Source organism: Abramis brama, assembly GCF_963993115.1.
Source record: "Abramis brama genome assembly, chromosome: 4".
Classification (NCBI taxonomy): Eukaryota; Metazoa; Chordata; class Actinopteri; order Cypriniformes; family Leuciscidae; genus Abramis; species Abramis brama.
The window spans coordinates 36,459,494-36,486,808 of NC_139966.1; the positions used below are offsets into that span (position 1 = coordinate 36,459,494).

Consider the following 27,315-nt stretch of genomic DNA (forward strand, 5'->3'; position numbering starts at 1 on the left):
ATTTCCACAGCATTATTACTGTATTCTTAACAGTTTCCTACTGTATAAGCTGTTTACAGTATGTTACTGTAGATTTTTTTCATTTTCACAGCATTATTACAAGTTTCCTACTGTATAAGCTGTTTACAGTATGTTACTGTAGATTTTCAATGCATTCTGGGAAAATATTAGCCTACTGTAAATCTAAAAACAGTACTAAATGACCGCGAAAACCCCCACATAACAATGTTAAACAAACCAGAAATAAATAAAAAACTCAACAAATGATAATCATATATATTTATATATATAGTATTTATTTACACTTTTTTTTTTCTATTTACATATCTTTGAAAAACATGATAATTCTGTACAAAGCTATTTAATTCAAGATCATTTCATTCACACCTCTCTTAAAATCCATTCTGACATTTCTGTAGGTTCAAGAAGTCAAGAAGCTTGGTATCCAGAAAATCTCCCAGCAACCACACGTAGTTTGAACTCCATGTTGTCCAGGCACTGAATGTCAGTTACAGTAAACTCTTTCAATTCTATGGCCCATCAAACAGCCAAAAGATACCAAGTAGAGCTGCTGATTCACTGTTTATGGAGAAGTGAATGTTGTAAAGGCAAATATTCTGCTTTGCCACATCCTAAATGATCATGAATGTAAAATAAATATCTGTGATGTCGTCAATCTCTAGAGTTAGGCACAACTTAACAGGCTCATGTAAACAGTATATAAAAAAAGAAGAAATAATTAAAAAAAGCTGATTTATAGAATATATCTTGTACAAAAAGAATGAAAATATACTTATCAAGTGCAGTTTCACTTCTATTTAGTTGTAAGAACTGGCACACAAATTTAAAAGCCTGATGACATGATTGAAGCAGCGCACTGTTCAAATACTGACAAAATGTCAAAGAGTCAGAAGCTGATATCCCCAAACACATCTATTAATGACAGCCTTGTACAGTCAGTACAGATTATTATATCTATGTCAAAATGGGACGTGAAAATGACAGTGCCATGAGCAACAGAAATCGAATCAGTACTTCAGTTTTCGTCTCCAGCTGCCCTTGTTGACTGAACCTGTGCCTCGCAAAACTCAATCAGCCAAAATAAGGCAAATTTCATTGACTCCATTCCAATGCCTCATGGGCACTGTTCTAACATAGAGACAAAATGATCACCCTACATATTCTTGCCACTTCCTGAGGTAGACCATGGTTAAAATAAGAGTTCGTAGGCGCTGTTTAAACCAAACGATCTTACTGCGAATGTTTATAAACCATGTTTTCTCAGTATCTGATTATTGCCATGAATCAATTGGGCCAGCATCCGTCCTACTGTTCCATTCTAGTATTGCGGAATCCTGCCGTCTAAATGAACTTTTCTGCAGATTCAGTGTGTGAAAAAAACAAAATCTTGGAATTGGTTGTGATTAAATTCAAGAAGAAAAAAAATAAGAAACAAAGATTAAATTAGTGTATTTGAAGAGCGCATGATTTTTGACATCCAGTTGACTCATGGCATTCGGAGTGCTTATATTAGTAGAAGTGTGGAAAAATTCCAGGAACAGTTGAAGTCCACTGTACACATTCCCACCCCCATAAAAAATTTCACCGTTTCACTTCAGTATCATCACATGGACAGTGGCACCTCCGAGGTCAGTAGGGGTCATCATATTCAGTGACTGTGCTGGGCGAAGCCTCATCTTTTGTAATGGTTAGGGGCGTCGGCAAAGGCAAACTTCAGCCGGTAAGCTTCAGCTAGGAGAACGCTAACTTCCTCATTTCCCCAGTGCATCGTAGGTAGATTCTGGAGCAGAATCATTAGACCCTGTGGAGGATAAAGAGATTTTGTTTAAGATGATTGCATGCACATACACAGCAGCAAAATACACTTTCAAATCAACCAGGGGATGGGTTGTCTGAACAACACATTTTTGATGTTAAGGAAGACTTAATACTAGGCTCAGTCACAACCACTGAGCCGGTATATTTCTAAGGCCCTGTCCACACTACTGCGTTTTCGTTTAAAAACTGAGACCTTTTGCTACGTTTGCACCTCCCGTCCACACTAAAACGGCAAAAACGGAGACCCAAAACGGAGAAGTTTAGAAACGCTGCCGACCCGTTTTTCGTTTTGAATCTCCGGAGGGCGTTTTAGTCTGGACGGGTCAAAATGGAGGACTTTAGAAACGATGACGTAGTAGAGGCTCACGCTCGGCTCTATGATTGGGTGTCATCAGTCATGGCGTATATCTTTGCTAACAGCTGTTGTGCAAGTAAATTCTGCATTTTACAATGCTATAACTGCCTACATGCGCCGGAGGCAAGCTATTATTCGAGCGATCTGTGACAATTCCCGTGTGCAGCGGCGGTATCGACCGTACATTGAGCGTCGGTTTTGGGATAACCCGGGAAGAACCAGCGCATGGTGGGATAATTTTATCAATGAAGTTGTGTTTACACCGGCACGCGCATGCCCAGTGTTGGTGAATGGTCACGTGATCCGCGTTTTCAGTCATTTTAATGTGGGCGGAGATCAATTCTAATACGCAGCTAAAACGCTGGTGTGGACGGACATCGTATTCGTTTTAATTCTCCGTTTCTAAACTAAAACGCAATAGTGTGGACGGGGCCTTAGTCATATATGGACACTTTGCGGTCATATAAACCAATCATACATGTTACTTCATTATATTTGGACACATTCAAATCATGCCCACCCTTCAGACATGTTTCTTGGTAATATAAGTATGCTTTACAACATGTGTGGGACCACACTAGCCCCTGAGGTCCACTGTCCTGCAAAATTTAGCTCCAACCCTGATTAAATTCAGCATAATCAGCTAACCAAGGTCTCGAGGATTGCTAGAAACTTACATTACAGGTGTGATTGATTAGGGCTGGAGCTAAACTCTGCAGGACAGTGGACCTTCAGGGCCAGAGTTGCCCACCCCTACTTTAGAATCCTTTTTATCAGCATTTCTCAGCAATATATGAGCGTTTAAGGTCACATAAAGCATTTAAACACATTTCTTAAGGACTTATGTGAAATGTCATTGTGCCAAAAAAGAAGCAAAATATTTCTCTATGCAAATTAGCAGCTATGTGATGTGGTGACAATGAACTAGTACAGCAACTTGCCAATGCCCAGTGATAAATTTGCTTACAACAATCGGCTAGTCGGCTGCCGGAAGACATTTGAGCATCCAAATGCACATGCATCTGGCAAACCACTTCTTAACTTTGCTGGAAGGAGTTTTCCTTAGCGTTTAGCAGACAAGGGAAGGCATTGCAGCACATAGTTGTTTATTTCTTTTTCTTCAGCGGGGTCAAGCCATGCTATCACAAAGCACCACTGTACTTCTAAATTATTATAACTTTCAATCACAGATTCTTTGGCTGCTCAATCTTAAGTGTAGGGTGAAGAGAGCGAGCTGCCAGTCAAGCTGTGTGTTTCTCTTCTCGCTCGGTGCGGTCAGGACCTTTCCAGTGGAAGCCCATTTCTCTTAGGTATAGAAGGCCAAGTCTAATTCACTCAAGGCGGCGTCAGGCGGCTCCAGTAGGCCTCAGAGTCAATGACTGCATTACAGCGGCTTAGAGCCTCAATCTCCCAGCCTAATTCACCTATCCTGCTGGCCCTGATGAAGGAGAATGAGAACGCTTAATACTCCATCACTGAGGGGTATAAGGGGGATGGATGGAGGTGAGTAGTAGAAGAGAAGGATGCAGGGAAAAAAGCAATAATGTATCTTGTAATAACGGGAATGTCAAAGTGCCTCAGACATTTGCCAGTTAATAAACCAAAAACTCATTTGATTATTCATTCAAGAACTAACAAGAATCTCAACTAAATGTACTTAAATCCACCATCCTCTCCAAGTTTGGGATGAGTGTAAAGAAAGCAAACAAGGATGAAAGAACAAGCAGACTTGGTCTGATATGGAGTGTTTACTGCACATAAGAGCTGCAGACTGATCTGATCAGACACAACGGTTCCAAGAATTCAAAGCGTAACACTTTAAGGCTCAAATACATCTGTGAAAAAGCTTGAGTGTGTCAAGACGAATTCTTTTGGCTACACTAGCTTGATTTCCCACGTCATTGCATACCGTAACATGACAGAATGCAAGTTGTAAGCCAATGCAAATGAGTGTTGCATTCTCAGTTTGTCGCATGGGGCATTAGGTGAGAAATTAAACTAAACAGTCTTCTTTGGTTCTGTCTTGAGCATAGACAATTAGACTAAGATTAAAATGGCAGAGTAATAACAATATTGTTTGTATTACAAAAGTGTTCATTAGGCTTCCATTTACCCCTTGTATGTATGATTCAAAGACTATGTAATTAAAGATTTATGTGGAATTCTCTTTGCAATTCCACAGGCACTTGATTGGGACATTTTATTAAATGTTACGAGTTGAGGGACAACACCAAAGGACAAAAGAGAAAATAATATTTTTTATGATGTATAAAGTAGATGCTTGATGCTCTGATGCTTGAGTTTTCAATATGAGTATTAAAACAGACAGTTGTGAGTATGAGTACCAATACATTCTTTTTGGTATTAGCAAACACCTGCATTTTTGGAAGACTAAGCTGTTCTATTTGTACAATAACAGTTCTACAAAGGCAAGAATTTATTTATTTATTTATTCATTTTTTTGGTATCTGATCATTTTAACAAGTACTTGAGCACAGTATCATTAAATACTGATACCGATATCAATAATTATAACCGTCGACCATATTTAAAATGAAATCATCCATGTAATAGTCAAATCAGGTTCTAATCAACACAGTCATCTCAGTCTGATGTTTTCTCTCAACAAATAACTATATTAGGATACTAATTGCCTAGTAATGAGCCAAGTCACATAATTGGAAATAAATTAGTGATATAAAGGATCCACATAGGCAACCACCATGATTGATTGGGCACTGTTCATTTTCACTGCATTTAGGGACTTCCTCTCTGGAGTATGTAAACTAATTGCATACTATAAGAAGCATGGGATATTGTAAGTGCATTTCCAATCCCTTAAACTTTAATTTCTAATTGCTAATTCTAACTTTAAAATCCTAATTCTAGAGTTTACGTACAGATCAGAAGGAAGAACTAAATCAATTTTTATCACATTACTTTTCATAATTAATTGAACATTAACATATTTAATTGACATTCGGAGGATTGTTATCTCAAGGTAAGAAGTCATGATGTGCCAAAAATGTGATTCCAAAAGTAATGCTACAGGGAATGACTGATAGCCAAGTAATGTTCTTAAAGATACACATGCAAGAAAGTAATTAAATCAACTGAAAAGATTTGGAGTTGAACAGTCTGAACATTTCCTTACACAAACCTCCACAATGCAGTATATATTGCACTCCAACAGGTAAAGGCAGATTAAATCTTTTGTTAAATGTCAAAAGACCCTTGATAGGCAAGGATTTGTCTCCAATCATTTTTGTGAAGTACCCATGTTCTCCTTGAATTCAAGTAGACTGTTTACTGAAGAAGAGTGAGAGTATGTAAAACTTTGAGGGTGAATAATATCCTTGAAGATCATTATAAGATTGTGTAGGTGTTATTTCCAAGAGATTTTAAAGAGTAATCTACCCTTTCCACAACTGTTGAGTATCTGAACACTTAAGCAAATGTATTTTTGAGAAACAGACCTGTCTTCAGATGTCATCTGAAGATTGAAAAACTAAAAAAAAATATTGTGCATACCTCACTAAATCACTGATGTGTGTGCAAAACAGTTGCCAACTATACTTAAAACAAAACCATCTGTGCAATAGCCAAATCTCCTAATCAACACCCTAGTTTTCGACAAATAGCTAGATTAGGACACTAATTACTTGTAATGAGCCAAGCCGAATAATTGGATATAAATGAAGTATCTAATGATCTACACATCCAGCTAACATAACTGATGCAAGACTGATAATTTCTGTTGCATTTAGGGACTTTTTCTCTGGAGCATGTAGAAAGATGGCAAACTATTAGTTATGGGACATAGTAACAACGTTGCCAATGGCCATTATTACATTCAATATGAAATGACATTCACAGCCCTTTTTTTCCTGATGATGTAATACATTTCCGAATGCAACACGGCATACAAGTTAAAATACTAAATGTAGGGATGCACAATATACTGACAATCATACATGACCAATAAATAGATTTTTTTTATGGCATTGTGTTGGTAAGAAAGAAAGAAAGAAAGAAAGAAAGAAAGAAAGAAAGAAAGAAAGAAAGAAAGAAAGAAAGAAAGAAAGAAAGAAAGAAAGAAAGAATAGCAGCCGAAAATATATCCAAATTATTGCAGAACCCAACATTATTTCTATTTGACTTGCACATTGTTAACACAAATAAAACAGCATGTTTACTGAGAGCCTGCCAAATTTTATAACTTACTCACAACTCATAACTTAAAATTGTATAACTTACTCACCCTTTTATGGTGAGTTACCATTTCTGTGACCAGATTTTGGAATTCATATTGACTTTAAGAGAAGTTTTACCTGCAGATGTTTTTAGATGTATTAAAGGTGTTCATAAAATCTATACTGTCAAAATGGTTGCCACATACATTAAGAAATCTGGCATGGTGCTGTCACATGGCAAAACTATCCGCATAGCATTTTGAGAATCCCCTAAAATGGAAAATAATATTTATTTTGAAATAAACTGACGGTTAGTTAGTTAGACATGCAGCAGATTCAGCTTCATCTAAAGGGACATATATTGCATTTCCAATAGGAACAGTCCCTCTGGAGTACCCTGGGGTTAAAGTGCCTTGCTCCGGGGCTCAGCGATAATGGCAGATCCCAGTAATTCTCCAGGTTCTCGAATCATCCCTTTCCATTACTAGCCAAGATCTTCCATTGCAAAGCTAATGTCAACATTACCAAGCTGTATCATATGCATATATTACATTGCAGTTTGACAGCAATAAACTGGAACAGACTTTAATCAAGTCACGCTGTGGAACTGGCCATCAATAATAAATACAGTACAACACCAAAAGCGACAAACTTATGGTGTATAGTGATGCTAGTTTCAAAGGTTGGCCTAATTACGCACAAAACATGGCTAAAAGCCGAGTTAAATTGGCTGAAAAACAAACAAACGCAACTTAAGAAAGATAATGGCTTTGACTTAGAGGGATAGTTCACCCAAAACTGAAAATTAGCCCATGATTTACTCACCCTCAAGTCATTCTAGGTGTATATGACATTCTTCTTTCAGACGAATACAATCGGAGTTATATAAAAAAATATCCTGGCTCTTCCAAACTTTATAAATGGTAGTGAATTGTCGCTTCTGTTTTGAAGTCCATAAAAGTGCACCTGTCCATCATAAACGAACTCCACACGGCTCCGGGGGGTTAATAAAGGCCTTCTGAAGCGAAGCCATGCGTTTGTGTAAGAAAAATATCCATATTTAAAACTAAAGTAAAATAACTAGCTTCCGGCCAAACGAACATACGGATTCCACTTAAGTCTAAGTGCAACTTATGCGAGTAATGCGACGTACTGATGATATTTACGCTATGCCACAAGTTGCGCAAGTTGCACTTTAGGCGTAAGTAAACTGCGTGTGGCCGTTTGGCCGTAAGCTGGAATTTTACTTTGTAACGTGTTAAATATGAATATTTTTCTTACACAAATGCATCACTTCGCTTCAGAAGGCCTTTATTAACCCCACAGAGCCGTGTGGAGCACTTTTATGATGGATAGATGCACTTTTATGATGGATAGATGCACTTTTATGGACTTCAAAACAGAAACAGCCATTCACTGCTATTATAAAGCTTGGAAGAGCCAGGACAATTTTTAATATAACTCCGATTGTATTCGTCTGAAAGAAGAATGTCATATACATCTAGGATGACTTGAGGGTGAGTAAATCATGGGCTAATTTTCATTTTTGGGAGAACTATCCCTTTAAGGAAGATTTTCTTCAAAAGCGGCATTTATCTTAACGCTATCCGATTAACGCAATCCGATTTTGATTGTTCTATTCTCTTGTGTCTTATCTTCGGTGGTGATTAAATTGTTTGCTAAGTGACATTAAGTAACTCGTATTATTGTTCTTTAACCTAAGAGCATTCAAGCCAAACAGATAATCATAGGCAGAGCTCCGATTGTGTAAGTTTTGATGTAGACATTTGCCTCATGACGACACCTCACTAATGACTGCTGTTGGCAAACAACTTTAGCACAGCAGAGACTGATTACTATATTCACAATGCTGGTGAAGGAATGTTTGCCACCAAGGATTACGTTGAACGGAGACTTCTAGCCCCTCATCTTCTTGCTGAGCCCTCATGAATTTGTAAGAATCGATCAGGGGCTCAAGAACAGCGTCGCAGTCACTCTATCAAATGGCAAAGTCGCAGCTCTGCAGATCTTGAGCGTTTGATCCCTGTGTTTTAAACACTCGTGAGACTAACCGGTAGAGAGGTGGTGATTGATTGTGAGGAACTTTATAAACAGCTTTGTTTATCAAGGCTTCTGCTAGACAGAGAAGCGATAGGTTGAGTCTCGGCATTCGGGTGCGCAGGGAAGTAGCAGAGCTGTAATTACTTCCAGGATATTAAGTCCTTCATGCTTTTCCATGTCTCTTTTCGGATAAATTGTCCCTGCCTCTCGCTGAGCGAGCTTCCTGCAACAACAGTGACACTCTATCATTAAACTGTATTAAAGCACATTTACAGGCAGGAGGGTTGCTCTTGATTCGAGACCTGCACGTATGACGATTAATCATTACCGGCGGGTCTCCTCCAGAAGCTCTAGTGTGGACAAAATTACTAGTTCTCTGATGAATGTGCTAGGTTTTCGATTAATCATGAAGAGTTCATTTCACCTAATCCTTCAATGCAACCGTCCTAATAGAGTCAACACTATAACTCAGTAACAAGATGGCAAGGAAAATATCTGCACTACTATAAATCTCTAGAGATGCTTTTTTTTTAATTGCTTGCAAATTCACCTCTGACTAACTGTAATCTTACACTCTACAACACAAAAAACTAATAATAAACTTGCAGATGCCCCCAAGAGGAAACAAAATATGACTGTCACTTTGAATTCATTTAAAGTCAAACCAGGCAAACAAAATTAAACTTTCGATCCGCAAACAATTAGATAGTGATTCGCACTCAATTATAGCTTGCTGTGAACGGTTTATATATCCGATATGCATGTAAAATTGGAAGTTAATTGAAAAAGTGCTTGACATTTGCACAGCAGAGAAAAAGCAGCAGACGGACAATGTGGGAAGTAGGATTTTTCTTGCTCTTTAAAACTAAGCTGCAAAAACCCAGAACTACCTTTGATTGACATCACATCCATTTGATAATTGACATATAACCGCCCACATTTATGTACAAGCACATATTCTGTATTCAGAAACAGGCCCATTATCCAGAGATAGATAACAAGGAGGAAGTTTGTCAATATTCAAACTTGCATTAAGATGAGTTACGTCAGGTATGAAGTCACTAATAGCAAATTACATTAGTTCTTGAGTCACGTAACTTTCAGTGGTCATCTATTTCTAAAGAATTTTCATAGGATTTACATCTTTCCCAAAGCAAATTTGATCTTGAATTCTTGATAAGATTTTTTGGTAACACTTTACAATAAGGTTCATTAGTTAACATTAGTTAATGTATTAACTAACATGATCTAACAAGCAATACATGTGTTACTGTATTTATTAATCTTTACTAATGTTAGTTAATAAAAATACAGCTGTTCATTGTTTGTTCATGTAAATTCACAGTGTGTTAACTAACGTTAACTAATGCAATCTTTGATTTTAATAACGTATTAGTAAATGTTGTAATTAATATTAAGCTGAAGAAGTATTGTTCATTCTCAGTTCATGTTAACTAAGGTAGTTCATACATATTGAAACTAAAAAGCCTATTGCTGCCACAAATTTGTTTTCTGATAATGCACGCTCTGCCTGAAATATCATTGGTTTTGGTTACTGAAATGTTGTTATCGTGCTGTTGAAGTTATATGTAAAATTATGCTTTCCAAGTATTTACCTGATATACGGAATATAATCAGTTTAGTGTATGCAAACACCCACCCTCAATCAACTGTTTTGGTGTCCATGTAATTCGCATCCTGCTTGTAATATAACACTTTATTATGCACATGCACAATTTGAGAGGTAAGTCAATCATAAGAAGATATATTTATTTATATTTATTAAGTCAGTATTCTTTTCTACCCTAAATTGTTGACAGATAAGTCATTTCTAAGATGACTTTCTCAAGGGGTGTAAACACTGTGGGAAAACTGTAATTTTTTTTGCAATTCAGTTTGCCAGATATTTCACCCTTAAAGGTACAGTACCAAAAACATCCTCTAATAACATACAAAAACTTGTATGTAACTGGTAATTGGCTTGCATTGCACTAACAAAATCATATAGTAGTTTACTACAACTAACTTGGCACAGTGGGCAAACATATTTAGGGTGCTGTCAGCACTTGATGGAATGAAGAATCTCAGTGATGCACACACTTGAAAACACGAGTATAAAAGCTGTATTAGCTCAGAGGTTCGAGCGGTAAGCCAATCAGCCACACGCCCCTAAGAGCCTGCAAAACAAATTAAGAGTTTGTCTGCTCACAGTTATTCACACAGACAGCGAATCCATTTAGTTTCGGCTGTTTGAACCACCTGAGGTGGAACGAGACAAAACATTAGGAGCTGATAGTTGCTGCTTTTTAATTTAGCAGCATAATGAACGTAACAGGCGTGAACCACCCAGCTTCCCCTCTTGAGTTCTTTGCCATTTCTTTTACTTTTATTAATTCAATAAATTTCGAAAGACAAGAAGGAGGCAAGGATGAAATATTCTTTGCATTTGTTACATTCGTAGATGAGTTATTGAACATTTCCAAATGAAAGTATAATAAATGTTTCATACAGAACTAGATATGGTGCTTGTTCATGCCAAACTCATCGGCAATATATTAGGGTGTTTTGGATGGTTGCCAGGGTGTTGTGATGCAGTTGTTAAGGCATTCTTTTAAGTGTGTTGCTATGTAGTTACAAGTTGTTCTGGGTGGTTGCCAGGGCAATGTGTCAGTTATTTTATTCCATACAAGTATTACACAGTTTCAACACTAAGATATAAGAACAAATCCATATATAATTATGTGAAAAAAGGACAATATTTTTTTTTTTATGAAACATTTATACATTCATTTTGAAGGGACAGTTCACCCAAAACTAAAAAATTCTGTCATCATTTACTCACTCGTGTTGTTCCAAACTGCATTTCTTCAGTGGAACATAAAAGAAGATATTTTGAGATGTCTCAGTGGAAGTTAATGGCAACCATACCAACATATTTGTTGGTTTGGTTACCAACATTTTTCACACAGTTTTCACACAGGTTTGGAATAATATGAGGGTAAATAAAAAAAAAAAATTGGGGGGTGAATTATCCATTTAACAATGAGTAAAATCATGTTGTCAACTTGCTCCAAATAATATTTTTAATCACCTCTTTTGAAATTATTAGAATGTTGGTAAAACTTTATGTTAGTCCACGATAGTCCACTTTAGACATTCTACTAACTATAAGTAACTTTGCAACTACATGTCAACTAACTGTCAATAGAGTATTAGTAGACTGGATGCTTAATATCTAATAACACTTTTTTTTGATGGTCCACCAAAAGATATTCTACTGACTATAAGTAACTTGGCAACTACAAGTCAACTTATTCTACTAACCCGAACCCTAACACCTAACCAAAACCTAACAGTCTACTGACAGTCTACTAAAGTCTACTAATATTCTAATGAGAGTTAGTTGACATGTAGTTGCAAAGTAACTTATAGTTAGTAGAATGCCTAAAGTGGACTATCGCAAATAAAGTGGAACCGAATGTTAATTAAAAAAAAGAGCCAATTATTTAATTTAAATGGAAACAACATGTTGTCTTAACGCTAGATATTTTTTTTCAACACAGCAGATTGGTCTTTATAAATTAAGAAGAGAAGTTCCTCACAAGGGCTTCATCATATTGGGTGTCTGTGGCATTCAAAAAGTTTGAATCCCCATTGAATCCCACATCAAGCACAAAGAGCTTGTTGCAATTTTAAATTAGATTTGAATAAAGCACAGAAATAACCAGAAATGGTCAATGTTCACATCCAGCAAGTGCAAATCACAAGCTATTAATAAGCACAACTAATGAAGCCAGGTGTTCATCATATAGAGGGGAATAATCTTATTTCATGGATAGCGTAATATATAGACCTCTTTTTAATTAAGCCTCAAATTTGTGTATGGTGGACATAATAATTGCACATAACTCCATGTTTTCCGCTTCATGTGCTGTAGAGATAGCAGCGGTCTGCCCTGGGGTCTAGCACTAAGGCTTCGGCGGTTACTTGTGCAGTCAACACTCTTCCAAAGATAGCTGGCATGCGCACACACATATTAAAACGCTGCTTTGTGATTCAACTAGCTCCCTTTCTGCCGTAAACTCCATTTAAATCAACCCATTAAAACTCCAAAGTGGAAGATTGATTTCTCCGATTCCTCCTTCCATCCACGCATAAACACGTTATCAGAGCTCACACTCGACTGCGTCTCAGCGGTTAGAGAGAACTCTTTGAACTGCCATGTTAAAGTTTTGAATTGCCATGTTTGACGTGCAAGTGAGACTGTGAAACTTAATAGCGGTAGAGTGAGCTCATGTGATGTGTGTGTTTATTTCGAGTTGACTGCAATGAAGGTTATGACTGTTTATGTCCTGAAAACAGGAAGCATGAGTGAAAAATAGGTTAGGATAACTGATTTGGACAAAAAAGTCCAGCTCCCACTGGAAGAAGAGCCAAGCTCTGTTCCAAAACCTTGTGAACAGCCTAACTAATTTTCGCACATTTTCACAGCGGAGAAGGCAATCCCAGAATGCTTTGCAGCAAGCAAAGTGAGAAAAAGAGAAAAAAGCCACTGCCCCATATAGCCTCACTTTTGCTTCGATTTACAATTGATTTCAATAGAGTTTGATCAATTAATTCCAATCCAGACACAAAAATGTTGTAAAATAGTCATAGACCCTTCTGTTTTTTTATTCACATTACTTTATGATCTAATTAAACTTTAATAATCAAAACAGATCAATTGTACTCCAATAATTGAGATGAGTGGGGAAAAAGTGTCCCTATCAACCTGAATTCACCCAATATACTTTCAGACATTCTGTGTTTGTTGGAATTTTTATAGATTCTGTTTTAATGATTTAATATAAATGTATGATCAAAAACAGTGGTAATCAAATGAATGCATAAAAACAGCTTAATTAATCTTTTAAAACACAATCAAATGAAAATCAAATAATTCCTTTCATTTTTGGCAAACAAAGCGCGGCACTACAGAGGTAGGCTTAAAAAAAATGTTTTAATAAACTTATTGTTATTACTTTGTACACTATACTATAGAAAAGTAATATATTTATTGTCATAATATTTTGGTGGGTTGTAGTGAAAACCTTTGAGTTTCTGTGCAGTTATGACAATAGTTTTTATCAATTGATATGGTGACCATTTCTAGAGATGAAGTTAATGTAGAGCATCCTTATATAGTGTTGTTGTGGTTTAATATTCACAGACACTAGTCTATATCTAGCGATTTACTAGTCTATACTTGTCTATACACTAGTGATTTGATTAAGTGTACAGCCCTACTTTTGATTTATCCATTCAAAATTTTGCCAAATTCCTTGACATTCCGCTTATACAGTCAATTCTATTTTTAAGACCGGATTCTGCGATTCCATTCTGTTCCGTTCTGTTATAATAAACATCTCTCTTGCATTCTAAAATGAGGTATCTTAGGGTAGAGTGAAATTTATGCTTTTAGAACGTGTTTTGAGGAAAACAACGATTTCTGTGTGATATGGCCACTGTCCTTTGAACAGGGAGTGCGGAAATTGTTATCTATGAATTTAAAAATAAAAAAAACATATATTTTGGTATTCTAGTAGGCATTTGAGACAACGGGGCTCAAAAAAGCGAAACAAAATCCCATCGATAAAGAGTAAATTGGTAATCACAGACAAAAGAGGGAAGAGGTTCTCGGGCCGTTAGCTGCACCAAAGGCTTTCTCATTACATGATAAACAAACCCCTAATGAGAGCTCATTTGCTGCATATTGCCCTTACTAAATGGCATCAGGGGTTGACATTTGGCTGTCTGTAACCTGCCGTGCCACTCCGCAGGGAAGATGCATGCAGCTCATAGCCAAAGTTCAACTGTACATGGCCTTGCCCTCTCTTTTTTTATTCAGATCTATACTAGCATCACTGTGAATTTTAGTTAAAAAAAAAACGTCATTAGTATCAGCAGTAAAATGGAGTGAATAAGAGCAGCTTAGAGCACAGATAGCGGCATCCATTATGTCTCCACGCTCACTTATCCAAGCATTAGAGCTTCTCATCTAAACACACTAGCATCCAATTTATTTGCTCTCATTATTTATTTTTTTGCCTTCAAAAAGAATCATCTGCTTGAGAGCGGACTAAACTGGAGCTCTTGAAGAGATGCAGTACACATTGATACTTATGGAGGACTCAATAAACTACTGAGTACAAACCAAAGGGTGAAGGTTTGGCTAGTTAGAGCGGTCCTTTCTCCATACTACGCATTTGGATGAAATGCATTTTGTTATAGCAACAATTTTTTTATATTGTTTTGTATTAACTAGATGTTTTACCAACGGCCAATTTATTGGATGGCTTGGTGTAAAATAGGCTCTGGTATATTTGACGCTCACAGTTCCGTTGTCAGATGCTCAATTGTTGTCAGCGCGTCATTTTCTCGTGGCTCAAAAAATGATGAGTCACGTGACATTTACAGCTTAGGTGACTGACTTAAAAAAAACAACAAAAAAAACAAACACGTGTAAGTGTCCATAAGCAAAGATATACTTCCATGGAGACATACTCCAGCTAAACAACTGACCTTTTTGGGAATGATCCTTACCTTTAATGGTTTCCCTTTAAAAATTCAGTTCCTTAACACTTTTTCTCAACATTTCTCACATTATCAAATGTTGTTTTCTCAACAACATTTCTCACATTATCACAGTTTATTCACAATAGTTTAGAAAATGGTGATACAATATGCCAAGAACTCAGTATTACCAAATCAGTTGATATTTCACTGGTTTTGGCCATCTTTCTGTTAGACTGTCTCACAAATGAATTAGGTTGAATAGCTGTCAGCTACCAATTACCAAGCAATGCTTGTTCAGTCTGTGGTGTAAAAAGGTTGCATTAGCAATTAGAGAAAAAACACTTAAGACTTAAAAGTGTCTGAAATTTTGGTCCTAAATTTGTATACATTTTACTGGTAGTCCACTGTATAAAGAATTGTTGGATATAATATGTCACAGTTTACTTTATTTTGCTATCCTCACTTACATAAATGAACTTTAGTGTCCTGCACCCACTAGTAAAAACATATAAAAACTTATATCTGGTGTCTGAATCATTTTTGGTTTGACTCCATCTAGTCAAAACCTGTACCATTTCTCAATAAGAACGGTTCCTGCTTCCCAACACCTAGAGGTGAGAAAACAATATATAATTACGTACATTATGAGGAGTGCAGGAAGGTTAAAAGCGGGTCAGATTGGCTCATACAGCAGGTTTTCATGAGGTCGCTGTGGTATAGTCCTTTTAACCTTTTTTCTGTCCCAGTAAAGATTTTCCCCCTGCTTCAATACTCATTAACTGCCCTCCTGCCAAGAATAGAAGCCATTACGAAAGCCTAGAAATACCAGGGGGTCAGACAAAAGTCACAGTGAAACAAGACACACCTACTCTTCTGACACGTTAATAAACCTGCAAGAGAATCTACATTATTTATACTGTTATGTCACATTCTGCTCATTATTTACTCACCCTCATCTCATTTCAAACTTGTATGACTGACTGACTTCTGTGGAGTACTTAAGGAGAATATTCAGACTTTTCCACTCCATACAATGAAAGTGAGCTAATAAATGACCTGATCTTCATTTTATTTGAGTACATCACTTGCCAAGATGCATCAATGTTTGGTTTTGAGACATGTGAGAACCAATGAAGTTTGATATAATTGCCATTTAACCTGATGCAAAGTACCTTGATATTTGACTGTATGCAAGTGCAACTAAAAGTTCAAATTAGCAAAGTGAAAGATTTTTTTATTATTCAATTTTTTGCCATTAAGTTCGATGGATTTCATATGGACTAATATTTATGACGTGCTATAATTTTTGAAGCCTCGGAAGACTATGAATCACAGTAAACATCTCCTTTTGTGTTCCATACAAGAAAGTAAGTCACATTTTTTGGGGCGAACAATTCCTTTCAATAAGCATTATTTAACGACAGCAACAATATATTTTGGATTGTGCTTAATTAAGGAATTATACAATTCCTGATTTCCTCATTTTCAAGAGCCATTAACTGTTACGCTCATTAAGAAAGCTTCATTAGAAACCAACCCTCAATCTCTCTTGAAATTCATTCCCTAGTCTTGCTGTCTGCAAGATATACTTGAAAAAAATCACAAAAAAAAATTCCCGCCCAGCGATCCATCTCTCTGCAATTAGCATTCTCCTCAAGAACTGCATGTGTACAGCTTCTGAGAAAATATGGGTCTTTAAGTATTTCTTGGAGGCCGGTCCTAATGAAAATACATTTCAAAATAAAAATGCCTTTTTTATGTTTAGAAAGATATGATACGAAGGGGTAAATGGAGTGAGAGAAAGATAGAGCAGAAGCCAGAGGCCATATTTAAGACGAATACTGCACACTCATGCAATCTACTGCTATGAAAGACATGCGTCCCAAAAGACAAGTCTAATTTTCACAGTTTGATATGCTGGGATAGAATTATAACTCAATCTTGTCTGAATGGAGACTTATTTAATTCTTTACATAAGGTCTTTCCTTCAATCTAAATCTCTCCCGATGAATCTTCAATTATCAAACTTAACCTACTATGGAAATGCACTCAACGAGTCTTCAAAAACCATTGTTTCGATTCTATGACAATGGGTTATGTATAAGAATCTTTATTTAATGTGTGTTTAAGGTGTTTTTTTATGTTAACTGGTACTATTCACATGTTTCTCAGCATTACATAAGACTGCATTCATTCATTGCACAAAAGGCAACCCCAGAATGCACAGCAAAAACAGGTAAACTCTATAAACTGTGTTTAAGAGGATATTCGCCAAGGCGGCCATTTTTACATAATTCTGCGTGTATAATTCCTTTGAGTCGTCTTGTGCTTAAATGGTTTAAAACCACTTGAATGTTAAAACAGGATTTTTTTGTGTTCCATGTATAATTGATGCACCTAAATTAACTTTTTACAGAGACAAGTGTATATTCCAGTGAGCTGAAAACCGAAACTGAAAATTTACTTTATGTAATAATCAAATAAGTAATCAAATGTAATAATTAAATCACTAAAATAAAAAATGTACTCAATCAAAAATGGCACATAATGTGGTTTTCATATCTATAATTATGTTTCCACTCTAATTCATTGTTGAAATACCTGTACAAACAGTGTCTGTAATAAAAACTATAATGAACAGGTTAAGTAACAGTATAATGAATATAAAATTGTGTGCATATATTTAGCAAAATTACTCCTGGAGTGATGAGTGATGAACTAATGAGCTATGGCATCTACAGTAATCTGTTACACCGCATTAAAGAGTGTCAAAAACTAAATAAAAAGAAATAAAAAAAAGTGTGTGAAATTTGTGATCAAATTGAAAGAACTTGAAAGTTGAGTGTTATCTATCCATCCATCCATCCATCCATCCATCCATCCATCCATCCATCCATCCATCCATCCATCCATCCAAAATAAAGATAGTAATGGCTCAATTTTAGAAACCAAAAAAAAAAAATAATAATAAAAAAAAAAAGGTCAGAAACAGCACAAAAAAAAAGAAGAAGAAAAAATGAGGCGGCAGCGATTTTGGACAAATATTTTCGGTTGCTAAAACTGAGGCATCTTAGCAACATGCTAACATCAATCACCCATGTGACGTGAGCAGCGCATGGAGAGCGTTCTAAATCAAGAAACTTTATTTGGAAAACAGCTAGCAAATTGTCTTAAGACTTGCTAGAACAAAAAAGTGAAGGATCTGCAAGGAACTGTAGGGGTACTGTTTGACTAGGGCAACTTGACCAGAGCCGATTGCAGTGAAGGAGGTGAAACCGCAGGTTAGGGCGCACCAAAGTCAACTTCTTTGCCACAGATCTCCCATAACACCACTATACCTCTAACTGGTCTATGGCATGACAGTCTTGCAGGGCACGATAGGCTACCGCATATCAACGGTCATGTGTGTGAAAACAAATCAGCAAAAAAGGGAAAGGAATATACAGTGAAACAAAAGGATAAGGAGACAGAATATGAGAAATAATCTCTCTGCTGACACATGGCAAAGGCGGGTGAAGACTGAGGCCCGGGGCTGTTGTCTGAATGCCAAACAGCAGCCGTGTGCTGCAGAGCTGGTGCAGGGGATAATTCGGAATCACTGAGCACTGTAAACACAATAAATCAACCGCCCCACAACACACTGCTGATACACACCACTGACTCGCTGCATATTCAACAACACACACACACTGAGCAGTCTATTCACTCCACAGAGATGCAAGTCTAAAGCGAAGGCAAAGATTTAGAAAGAAAAAAGTAGTATTTGGATTTCTGGATTGAGAATGCTGTACAGAGCCATTTTTATTTTTGTAACATGATGTAATTCTGATTGAAATAGAATATTTGAAAAGTAGGACGAGGCTTGATTATTAGGAAATTGACGAGGAACTGATTAGTTGGCAGAAGTGGGTGTTCCATCGCTGAATGAAAGTTTGCAGTGTGTTAAGTTTGTAAATCAACCAGTTCATAAATAAAATACATTTCTAATATTTACTGGTAATGATTCAATCATTGTGATTTTTTTTCCTTCAAAAATTCCCCCTTTGTAATCCACAGGAAAAAAACAACAACATCAATCATCATATACGTTTGTAGTGAATGCTGACAGAATTGTGGATGAGTTATACAGTAACATCAACTAGAAAAAATAAATAAAAAAGTTTCTTTCAGAAATAGTTATTACGTTTAAATCATTTTTATTACAAAGACATTTTTTATTATTTGTTATGATATTCCCAGTAAAAAATAAATAAAACAAATGTATTAATAAAGAAAATTTAATGTTGACTAATAAACTATTATAAGTATATTCAACCTTACTCGGATACATAGAGTACACACACGTAAAGCAATATATATATACTGTATATATATATTATATATATATATATATATATATATATATATATATATATATACACACACATACACACAAATATATATACATACTTATATATATATATATATATATACATATATATACAGGTGAAACTCGAAAAATTTGAACAACGTGCACAAGTTATAATTTATATATTATATAAATATTATATATATTATATTACAAATATTATAACATGAACATCTTGATTTTCTGTAAAGCTGCTTTGAAACAATGTGTATTGTGCGAAGCGCTATACCAAAAAAACAAAAAAGTCATGTCATTGAGCTGTGATGGTTGATTGATTGACAGGATGGGGTGAAAAAAAGAGAAAATAATTCAGTACCAGAAGTGGGAGTTCGGATTATATAAACAAACTCGCATTGTACTTCTGGTGACACATCTGCCCTCTTCCAAGCCTCCATGCCTAAACCCTTTACCTCTCAATCGCATGGTACGGGGTAAGTGAGTGTGTGAGGGGACGGGAAATAGAAGAGTCTCAAAGGGACGCTACAATGTCACCTTACAGCAGCTGCTGTTGTCATCACACTAATGCAGGCGCACTGACCCCTCGACCCTGCCAGTTAATGAGGGAGGAGGGGGCTCACGCAAGGACACAGAAACCACACGAAAACTCCCTTACCTGGAAATCTTTTTCTTCTAGTATCTCTTTCCTCCATCGCACCAGGAAGGCAGCACACACGTACAAATGGAAATGAGAGAATCCTTCAGGCTCCGCCTGCGAACACAAAGATGAAAGTGTCATCAATTGTCACAACTGAAGGGGTCGTATCGATTTGCATTCTGACATTTTCATTATGACAATTATATTTCATTATCACAATTATAAGCTCATTAAAATATGACCACAGTTTAACACAGCTTGGTTCAGTAAAATAAAAAAAATAAAAAACATAAAAAGTACACTGCTATTAACAGTGCACTAAATAAATTAATGTTACCAATAAGATAACCCAAACTTGGGTTCACCCTGTGAACAACTGTGAATAAATTAGTTAATTTATTTTTGTACTTTAATTCGTAACTTTCGGTGATATTTGGTGTTAAACGATGTTAAATTAGCATAATTGTGATAATATTATAGTTATTAACATTTTAAAGTCTTTTCCATTTTTATATTAAATTGAAGTTTTAATGTTTTTTTAATGTGTCTATAGAAATTTTATCAATTTTCACGTGTTTAATTTTAATTTATTTTAGTACATCGTTAAATCAGTGGAAAAATAAGAAATTAAACTAGCTTAAAATGTTTTTTCAGTTAGTATTTTTTTATTTCAGTTAACAGAAATATAGATTTTTAATGGTTTTAGTTTTAGTTTCAGTTAGCTATACTAAACCTGGTTAAAAATAATTACATTTTTAATTAATTTCCTTCCATTCCACTGTGGTCCATTAAGCAGCAAGAACACTTCCTATGATAAGTCTCCAAACAAAAGCACCTGATCATGGTTATAGGAACTCAAAAAGAAGACTAAGCAATGATTGACTCATTGATAGCAATTAAATGGCTAGTTGATACTGAAAATTATTATTTTTTTATATAGTTTTGCACATCTCTAATACTGATGAAGAAGCCAGAGTTTATGACAATTTTCATTATTAAGAGTTCGAGAAAAAAATCCTCTATTTAGTTTGACCTTTCAAGTTTCTTATTTTTATTTTACTCACCAATTATTTAATACCCTCATTTAGGTTTCTTGACATTTCCTGACGGTGCAGAAGAAAAAAAACAAAAAGAAAAAAAACATGAAATTAAAGGGCAGGCTGAAACAAGATGAGCCTTTTGTGTGAAGGCCTAGTGGGTATAATAATAGTAACCCTTTTAACAAGAACTTGTGTCTGCTGAATGGGACACGGACTTGTGCGCGTTATCCTCCTCAAACACCTTGTACTGTGATAACCCTGTTGAACCAATCTATTCTTCATCTGAATATGAACATACCGTCATAGAAAAGAGCTGTAGTCAAAGCAGGAGCGTGTGACAGCAAGTCATCTGTCAACACTTGAAGGCGAAATTGATGCAAAAATCACAGCCAATCAGAACATGACGTTGGACCAATGGGTAGGATTACACAGTATGGTGGCACATAAACTAAAACCAAGAAACAGTATCTCAAAAGAAAACTGAGTTGTTGTGTTTTCCCCCCAATATCATTTGTTTGCTTTATCACATCATACCTGCACTGTAAAATTGCTACTGTAAAACCTGTCCATTGGTTAACAGTAACTGTCCTTATTAAATTTGGTTTAAAAACAAAAACAAAAAACTATAATCTACCAGAGCATTTCATAAATTGTTACATTTTCAGTTTTTGGAAGTCATCTTATAATATATATTTATAGTAGTTTGTGCCCTAAATTGTAGACCTTGCCCTTCGCACTCTTTTATGTATAAAATATATATACAAGGTCTACAATTTAGGGCACAAACTAGTCGTCATCCCATTTCAGATGTCCCCACCTCTAAATAAGAAAACAAACTGTGGTTGGTTTCTTGAAATATCAGTCAGACAGCATCTTCTACATGGATGCTTTCTTGCCGTCAGCCAAAAGTCTGGCTACGTGAGATGCCACCTGTGGAGCCCACGTGGCGTAACCGCTCCAGCTGGAGGTGCAACGAGCTCCGCGTGCAGAGGAAGGCAAGATTATCTGCAATGCCAGACACGGACAGAGGGTCCTAATGAAAATCAATGGACGCGTTTCTTCCAGCAATAAACAGGAAGGACATGTCTCCCCTTCAAGGGTAAGCGCGGGCAATGGAAATTTTCCCAACTGTACCGCGTGCTAGAGCACCACACACAAAACAGCGCAATATACGCCAACGGTGGCAGGAAGTGGTTTCGAGACGGGGCTCGTTACATCCAGTCCAATTACCCCGCAGTCATTCTCAGTCACCTCCTCGTCAAAGTGACCACACAAGCGTGAAATGCACTTAATTAGACACTCAATAGACAAGGCCGAGCTGCAAGGGCATCTGCATATGTTCAGCTGTGCGGGGATGAACTTCCGTCTCTATAATGCAGAGCTCTGGCTTTCTTCCACGTATTTATAACGCTGTTGATGACATGCACCGCTAATTTGATTTTGTTAAAAGACTTAATCCCTGGGAACAGTTGTTTAAATAAATAAAGAGACATCGGTGAATTACTGTTAAGACGCCATTTTACATTTTCTGATTTCCTTTGGACATGGTTCTCTTGAAAAGTTTCATTCTGTCATTGTTTACGAATCCTTATATCACTTTCCTACAGTTGTTAAAAACCTAATGACTTACATTTTTTCATGGATCATAACACTGATGTTTAGCAGAATGTCTTATTTATAATTATACAATTTTCACGTTCACATATTCAATTGTAGCCTGGCAAGCCAGACCTACATCAAGATGTTAGGTCTGGCAACTCACCATAGACACGGCTCAATCCGAGTGGCGGGATAAACGGCTGTCTTTCAAATTCACTCTGCACGCAATAGGACAGCGCTTCAACCAACCAGAGCGTTTTCCCAACAGCGGAGCTAGTTGATAGATTCAACTTTTGCCATATCTGGCCGGCAAAACTACGAACACATCTTCCTTTTTTTAAGAATGACTTAAGTGCCGTTCTTTGCTCTTTTCTCAAAGAAAAACTTAACTCCAAGTCCTCCAGAGTCGCGGCCAAAGCCGTTTCGAAAGACTTCTTCCAGCAGCAGCCATTCTTTGTTTTCAACAAACCGTCGCAACTCTGTCGTCATTATGTTAAGCCCGCCCCGCCTACTCTATACACAATGTGAATGGCCTGACCCAATTTAGGTTTTTGCAGCTAGAAGGTCTATGGAGAGTTGCTAGACTACCCTGGCTGCAAAATACATTTTGCTGCCGCTAGGGTGCGTCTAGATTTCTAGGCTAAGTCGATTTTATTCAGTAACGAAACATGAGAACTAATACAGTTTTGTGTCACTGTGTCAAATCTAGAGCTGCGTCTTGAGAAGCCAACTTGAGTGCATTTTGTTGCAGTTGCAGCGGAGAGGAAGATTATCAGCAAATACCGTGATTAATTTTGCTTTGCTACTCACAAAAAAAGGCCATTTTGTAGCATTTTTGCAGCTTGACAGTTGCAAAGAAGTAGCTTGGATATATTCCACCTTTGTGTTCCACTGAGGAATATATGTGGGCTTTGATCACGGTTTTCTCTAGAGCAGCTAGATAATTAAATGAACTAAATTAATAATTTTTTTACAACAAAAATTAACCATAACTGAACTCACTTAAGCTGGAATATGACGCTATTTTCTTCTAAATGTTGCATTATTTTCCTGTTATCTCTGTAAAGCTGCTTTGAAACAATCTGTATTGTAAAAAGCACTATATAAATAAAGATGACTTGGAATAAAATGACGGTGAATGTGATGACAAGATATTAATCGGTGAACTACTTCTCTATGAAGGTACTACTTATGTCCAAATGTAATCATTGTCTTGTAAAGAAAAGCTGCTATAAGTTCTGAGAAGGCGTATGTATTATTAGTGTGTTTTTTAAAGCCTGTGGTCTAGTTTAATGTGGGAGTGAAGGCTGGGTTCACCTTTAGATGGGCTGTAGTTTCTCTTCATTGATCATTTTAATTATTTTGTCTGTCTCTCCCTCGGGGGGCGAACGGTTGATGATGGGTCTTAATTAATGGAGGCAGTGGGGGAATAGACACAGTGGTCCATTCTGGAACGTTGTGACGCAAGACCTGGTGACACACTTCAGGTGGGATAAGTTTAAAACCAGGACAAACTCCACACACGTAGTCCACGTTTGAGTACCAACATGCAAGGATACAGTGGAGAAATTATAATAAAATAACGTACATATCAAATAAACTACATATAATGCAGTGTTAATGGTGCTTTCCTGTGCAAAAGTGGAGCGAGTGTTTGAACTAAGCACATAACGCTAGTGTTATCAAATAATTGCTTTGTAGTGGCTAGTAACTTTTGCCTTTTGACGAAAATTTCCTTTAAATTTATTCAATAATTCATCATGTCATATTCTTAGTCATTTGACAATCTGGCAATACTTGTTATTAGTCAATTCTACTCTGAGTAAAATCCAGTTTTAGTTACTTAATGGAAGCAACATTAGTTGACGAGAAAGTACAAAGTTAAATGCAATATATTAAAAATATATTAAAAATGTATCACAAAAGAGAAAATTGTCCTTGTGAAAACTTCTGAAATAAAATATTTCATTATACACACCTGTCAATATTGTGAATTCTTATTGTTTTAGTTATTTGACGGTATGTCCATGTTGTGTGCATATTAACAATACATGTATATACAATTGTAACTCGGTGCATGTTCATTTATGCATTTACATCTGTTCATATCTTACTGTTTTTAACATTGTTAATAATAATAATAACAGTTAACAGTAAATCAGCATGTTAGATTGATTGATTTCTGAAGTATCATGTGAAACTGAAGACCGTAATTACTGTATTTCCGACCCAAAACATTTTAATGCTATTCCAAAAGGTTCAAACATTCACTGATGCTCCAGAAGGAAACATGCTGGGGTGTAAACCTTTTTTAATTTGAAGTTCAAGGTAAATTGTACTTAATTTGTAAAAATATGATATTTAAACAAAATAAGAATAATTTACCAATTGTTTACCAAACAATCCTCATCCTGTTCCTGTTTTTTGCAGATTTTGCAGATTCTACAAGGTGTATGTAAACTTTTGACCACGACTGTATTTGTTAACCATTTTCAGCAGTCATTTAATTTATGAGATGGATAGCTACCAGGCCACTGTTATGGGTGTGCTAGGGTGTTCTGGGTGACCACCCTCAAGATTTTTTGGTACCTAGATATGGTTTGAGTCGCTCCGTTTTCTAGAACGAAACTCTGATCGCATAGAAAAACCTCTTATAAACAAGTTCCATGATTTGAGGCATCACTAATGTCTGTAGCACACGCGGGATGAGTTGTTAGTGTTCGTTCAAATCCTTAGCAGGCACCGTTAATTACATTACGGGAGCAAATCTTTCTAAACCTCTCTTGACAAGTCTACTCACAACGGTATTCGTTCAAAGCAGAACCTCGAAATGTCTTGACGGATTTTCATGTAAATACAAGTGTAAGCTTACAGCCATAATACAAAATCAGCTGGGACACAGATCTGAGGTACACGTCATAACATACAGCAAATGCAGCAGTCAGAGCGCTTTGGCAGTAGTTTGATGCCACTCATTGGAGATCATTGGTTAGCAAAAAGCCTGCAGTCAGTTTATACTTCCATCTTCAAGATCTTTAGAGAGTCAGTTATTTACCATTCTAATATTAAAGGCGCTCCTAACGCGAACGCAGCCTTGATTTACCAACAAGTCTGTTGAGATTGAGTAGATCTGACATCGAACAGTTCACAACTTTCATATTTACCCATCTTTCGGCCTCAAGCAAGAAAAGAGAGAGAGAGAGCGCACAGACGAAATGGAGTGGGTCGCTCTGAGTTATGTTCAGGGTGATGATTGCCTATTGGTGTAACCTACCGGCCTTAATCAGAGCAGCAGGGAAGATGACCGTCTGAGGGTATCAAGCTGTGACACGCTCTCTGCTACTGTGCTTTATTACTTTATTAAACCTCTCTCTACCTGGGAGATGTGAGACTCCTGCTGTCAGTGGGGAAAAAAAAAATATCGCCCACTGTCTGGGAGCATGTGTGCAGTCAAATGTCAAAGGGAGACCTCTATAATTTGGGAGGACGTGTATATCTTTCAGTGAAACATCAAATAGCAACAAACATGACACTTGTGACAAGTCATGACCCGGTGTTGATCTAAGAGTACACGTTTAAACCCAGGGACTCACCAAACCGACGCCAAAGAACTAGCGCTGATGAAAGCCGACTGTGTTGTCGCCTGGTGTCGCCTGCTTTGGGGAAAAAAACGGCACTTGAACACACCGAGAGAACTACAGCCGACTACAGCTAGAATGTGCGTTCTGTGCCTGCGTGTAAATGAGACAACTGTCTATTTCTGCAGATATATTCATCTATATTCATCATTCAAAAATGGAAACTGACGCTGCAGGCTGCAGATACACAAACCATAAACAAAGCAGTGCGTGCTTACCGTTTTGAATATCAATCCTGCTAAACACTTTTTTATTCCACTCCACTCATGTTAATATTGAAATATTCGCCAAGGAACACTCAGGTAAGATGACGGTACATTAGAACAGCCTTCTATCTGTACCGTTTTGACTTCTTTGCTCGCTGTTTTGCTATTATTCTCGTGCACTGACTCGTTCACTAAGCTGAACAGCCAATCAGAGTTCCCTCTCTCGCCGACGGCCCGACGCCGATTCAACATGTCGAATCGGCTGGAAAAAAGCCGACGAGGACCAATTTCAGCCGACGGTGCGGAACACACAGAGAAAACTTAGTCGGCCGACCGTCAGCTTGGTGTGTCCCGGGCTTAAGAATGGATGAGTGAAATATTTCAGACAGCAACTGCAGTGTATGTGATGGAGGAAAAGGTTGCAAAACTGTGAACGAATGTATAAATACCCACGTCTTCGCCAGTGTTATGTCAGGTTCAAGCCCCTGTCAAAATATTATGACCGTTGGACACCTTGGGGTAGCTGTTTATGTTGTGTTATCCTGTTGTAGTTGATTATGTAAATACAGCCGTTATTAATGTACAAAAATATTTTTTTAAAAAACATTTTAAAGTTTGGGGTCAATGAGCTGCATAAAGTAATTTTATTAAGGGTGCATTGATAAAAAAAATGACAATAAGGGACTGTTCGTTTTTTATTTAAGGGGCCACCGGAGGAGTTTTGAGATCTGTTGTCAAAAAATACATGACCCTCCCTTCGCCAGCAATATATTTTTCTATGACCCTCCAAAATGATTGTGAAAAAAGGCATGACCCTCCCCGATAA

The 27,315-nt window shown here is 36.8% G+C and overlaps 1 protein-coding gene across 2 annotated transcripts in view; it reads right to left on the reverse strand.

Moving 5' to 3' along the window:
• Positions 1 to 275: 275 nt before the first annotated feature.
• The window catches only part of tbc1d22a (TBC1 domain family, member 22a), a 157,255-nt gene continuing 130,215 nt past the window's right edge, over positions 276 to 27,315 (reverse strand). For both annotated transcript variants that reach the window (XM_084111350.1, XM_084111351.1), the window contains exons 12-13: positions 20,025 to 20,120; positions 276 to 1,822 (exon numbers count right to left, since the gene is read on the reverse strand). In XM_084111350.1, coding sequence (XP_083967476.1) covers positions 1,694 to 1,822; positions 20,025 to 20,120 — 225 coding nt within the window. In that variant the 3' untranslated portion in view covers positions 276 to 1,693. The remainder of the gene's footprint in view (positions 1,823 to 20,024; positions 20,121 to 27,315) is intronic.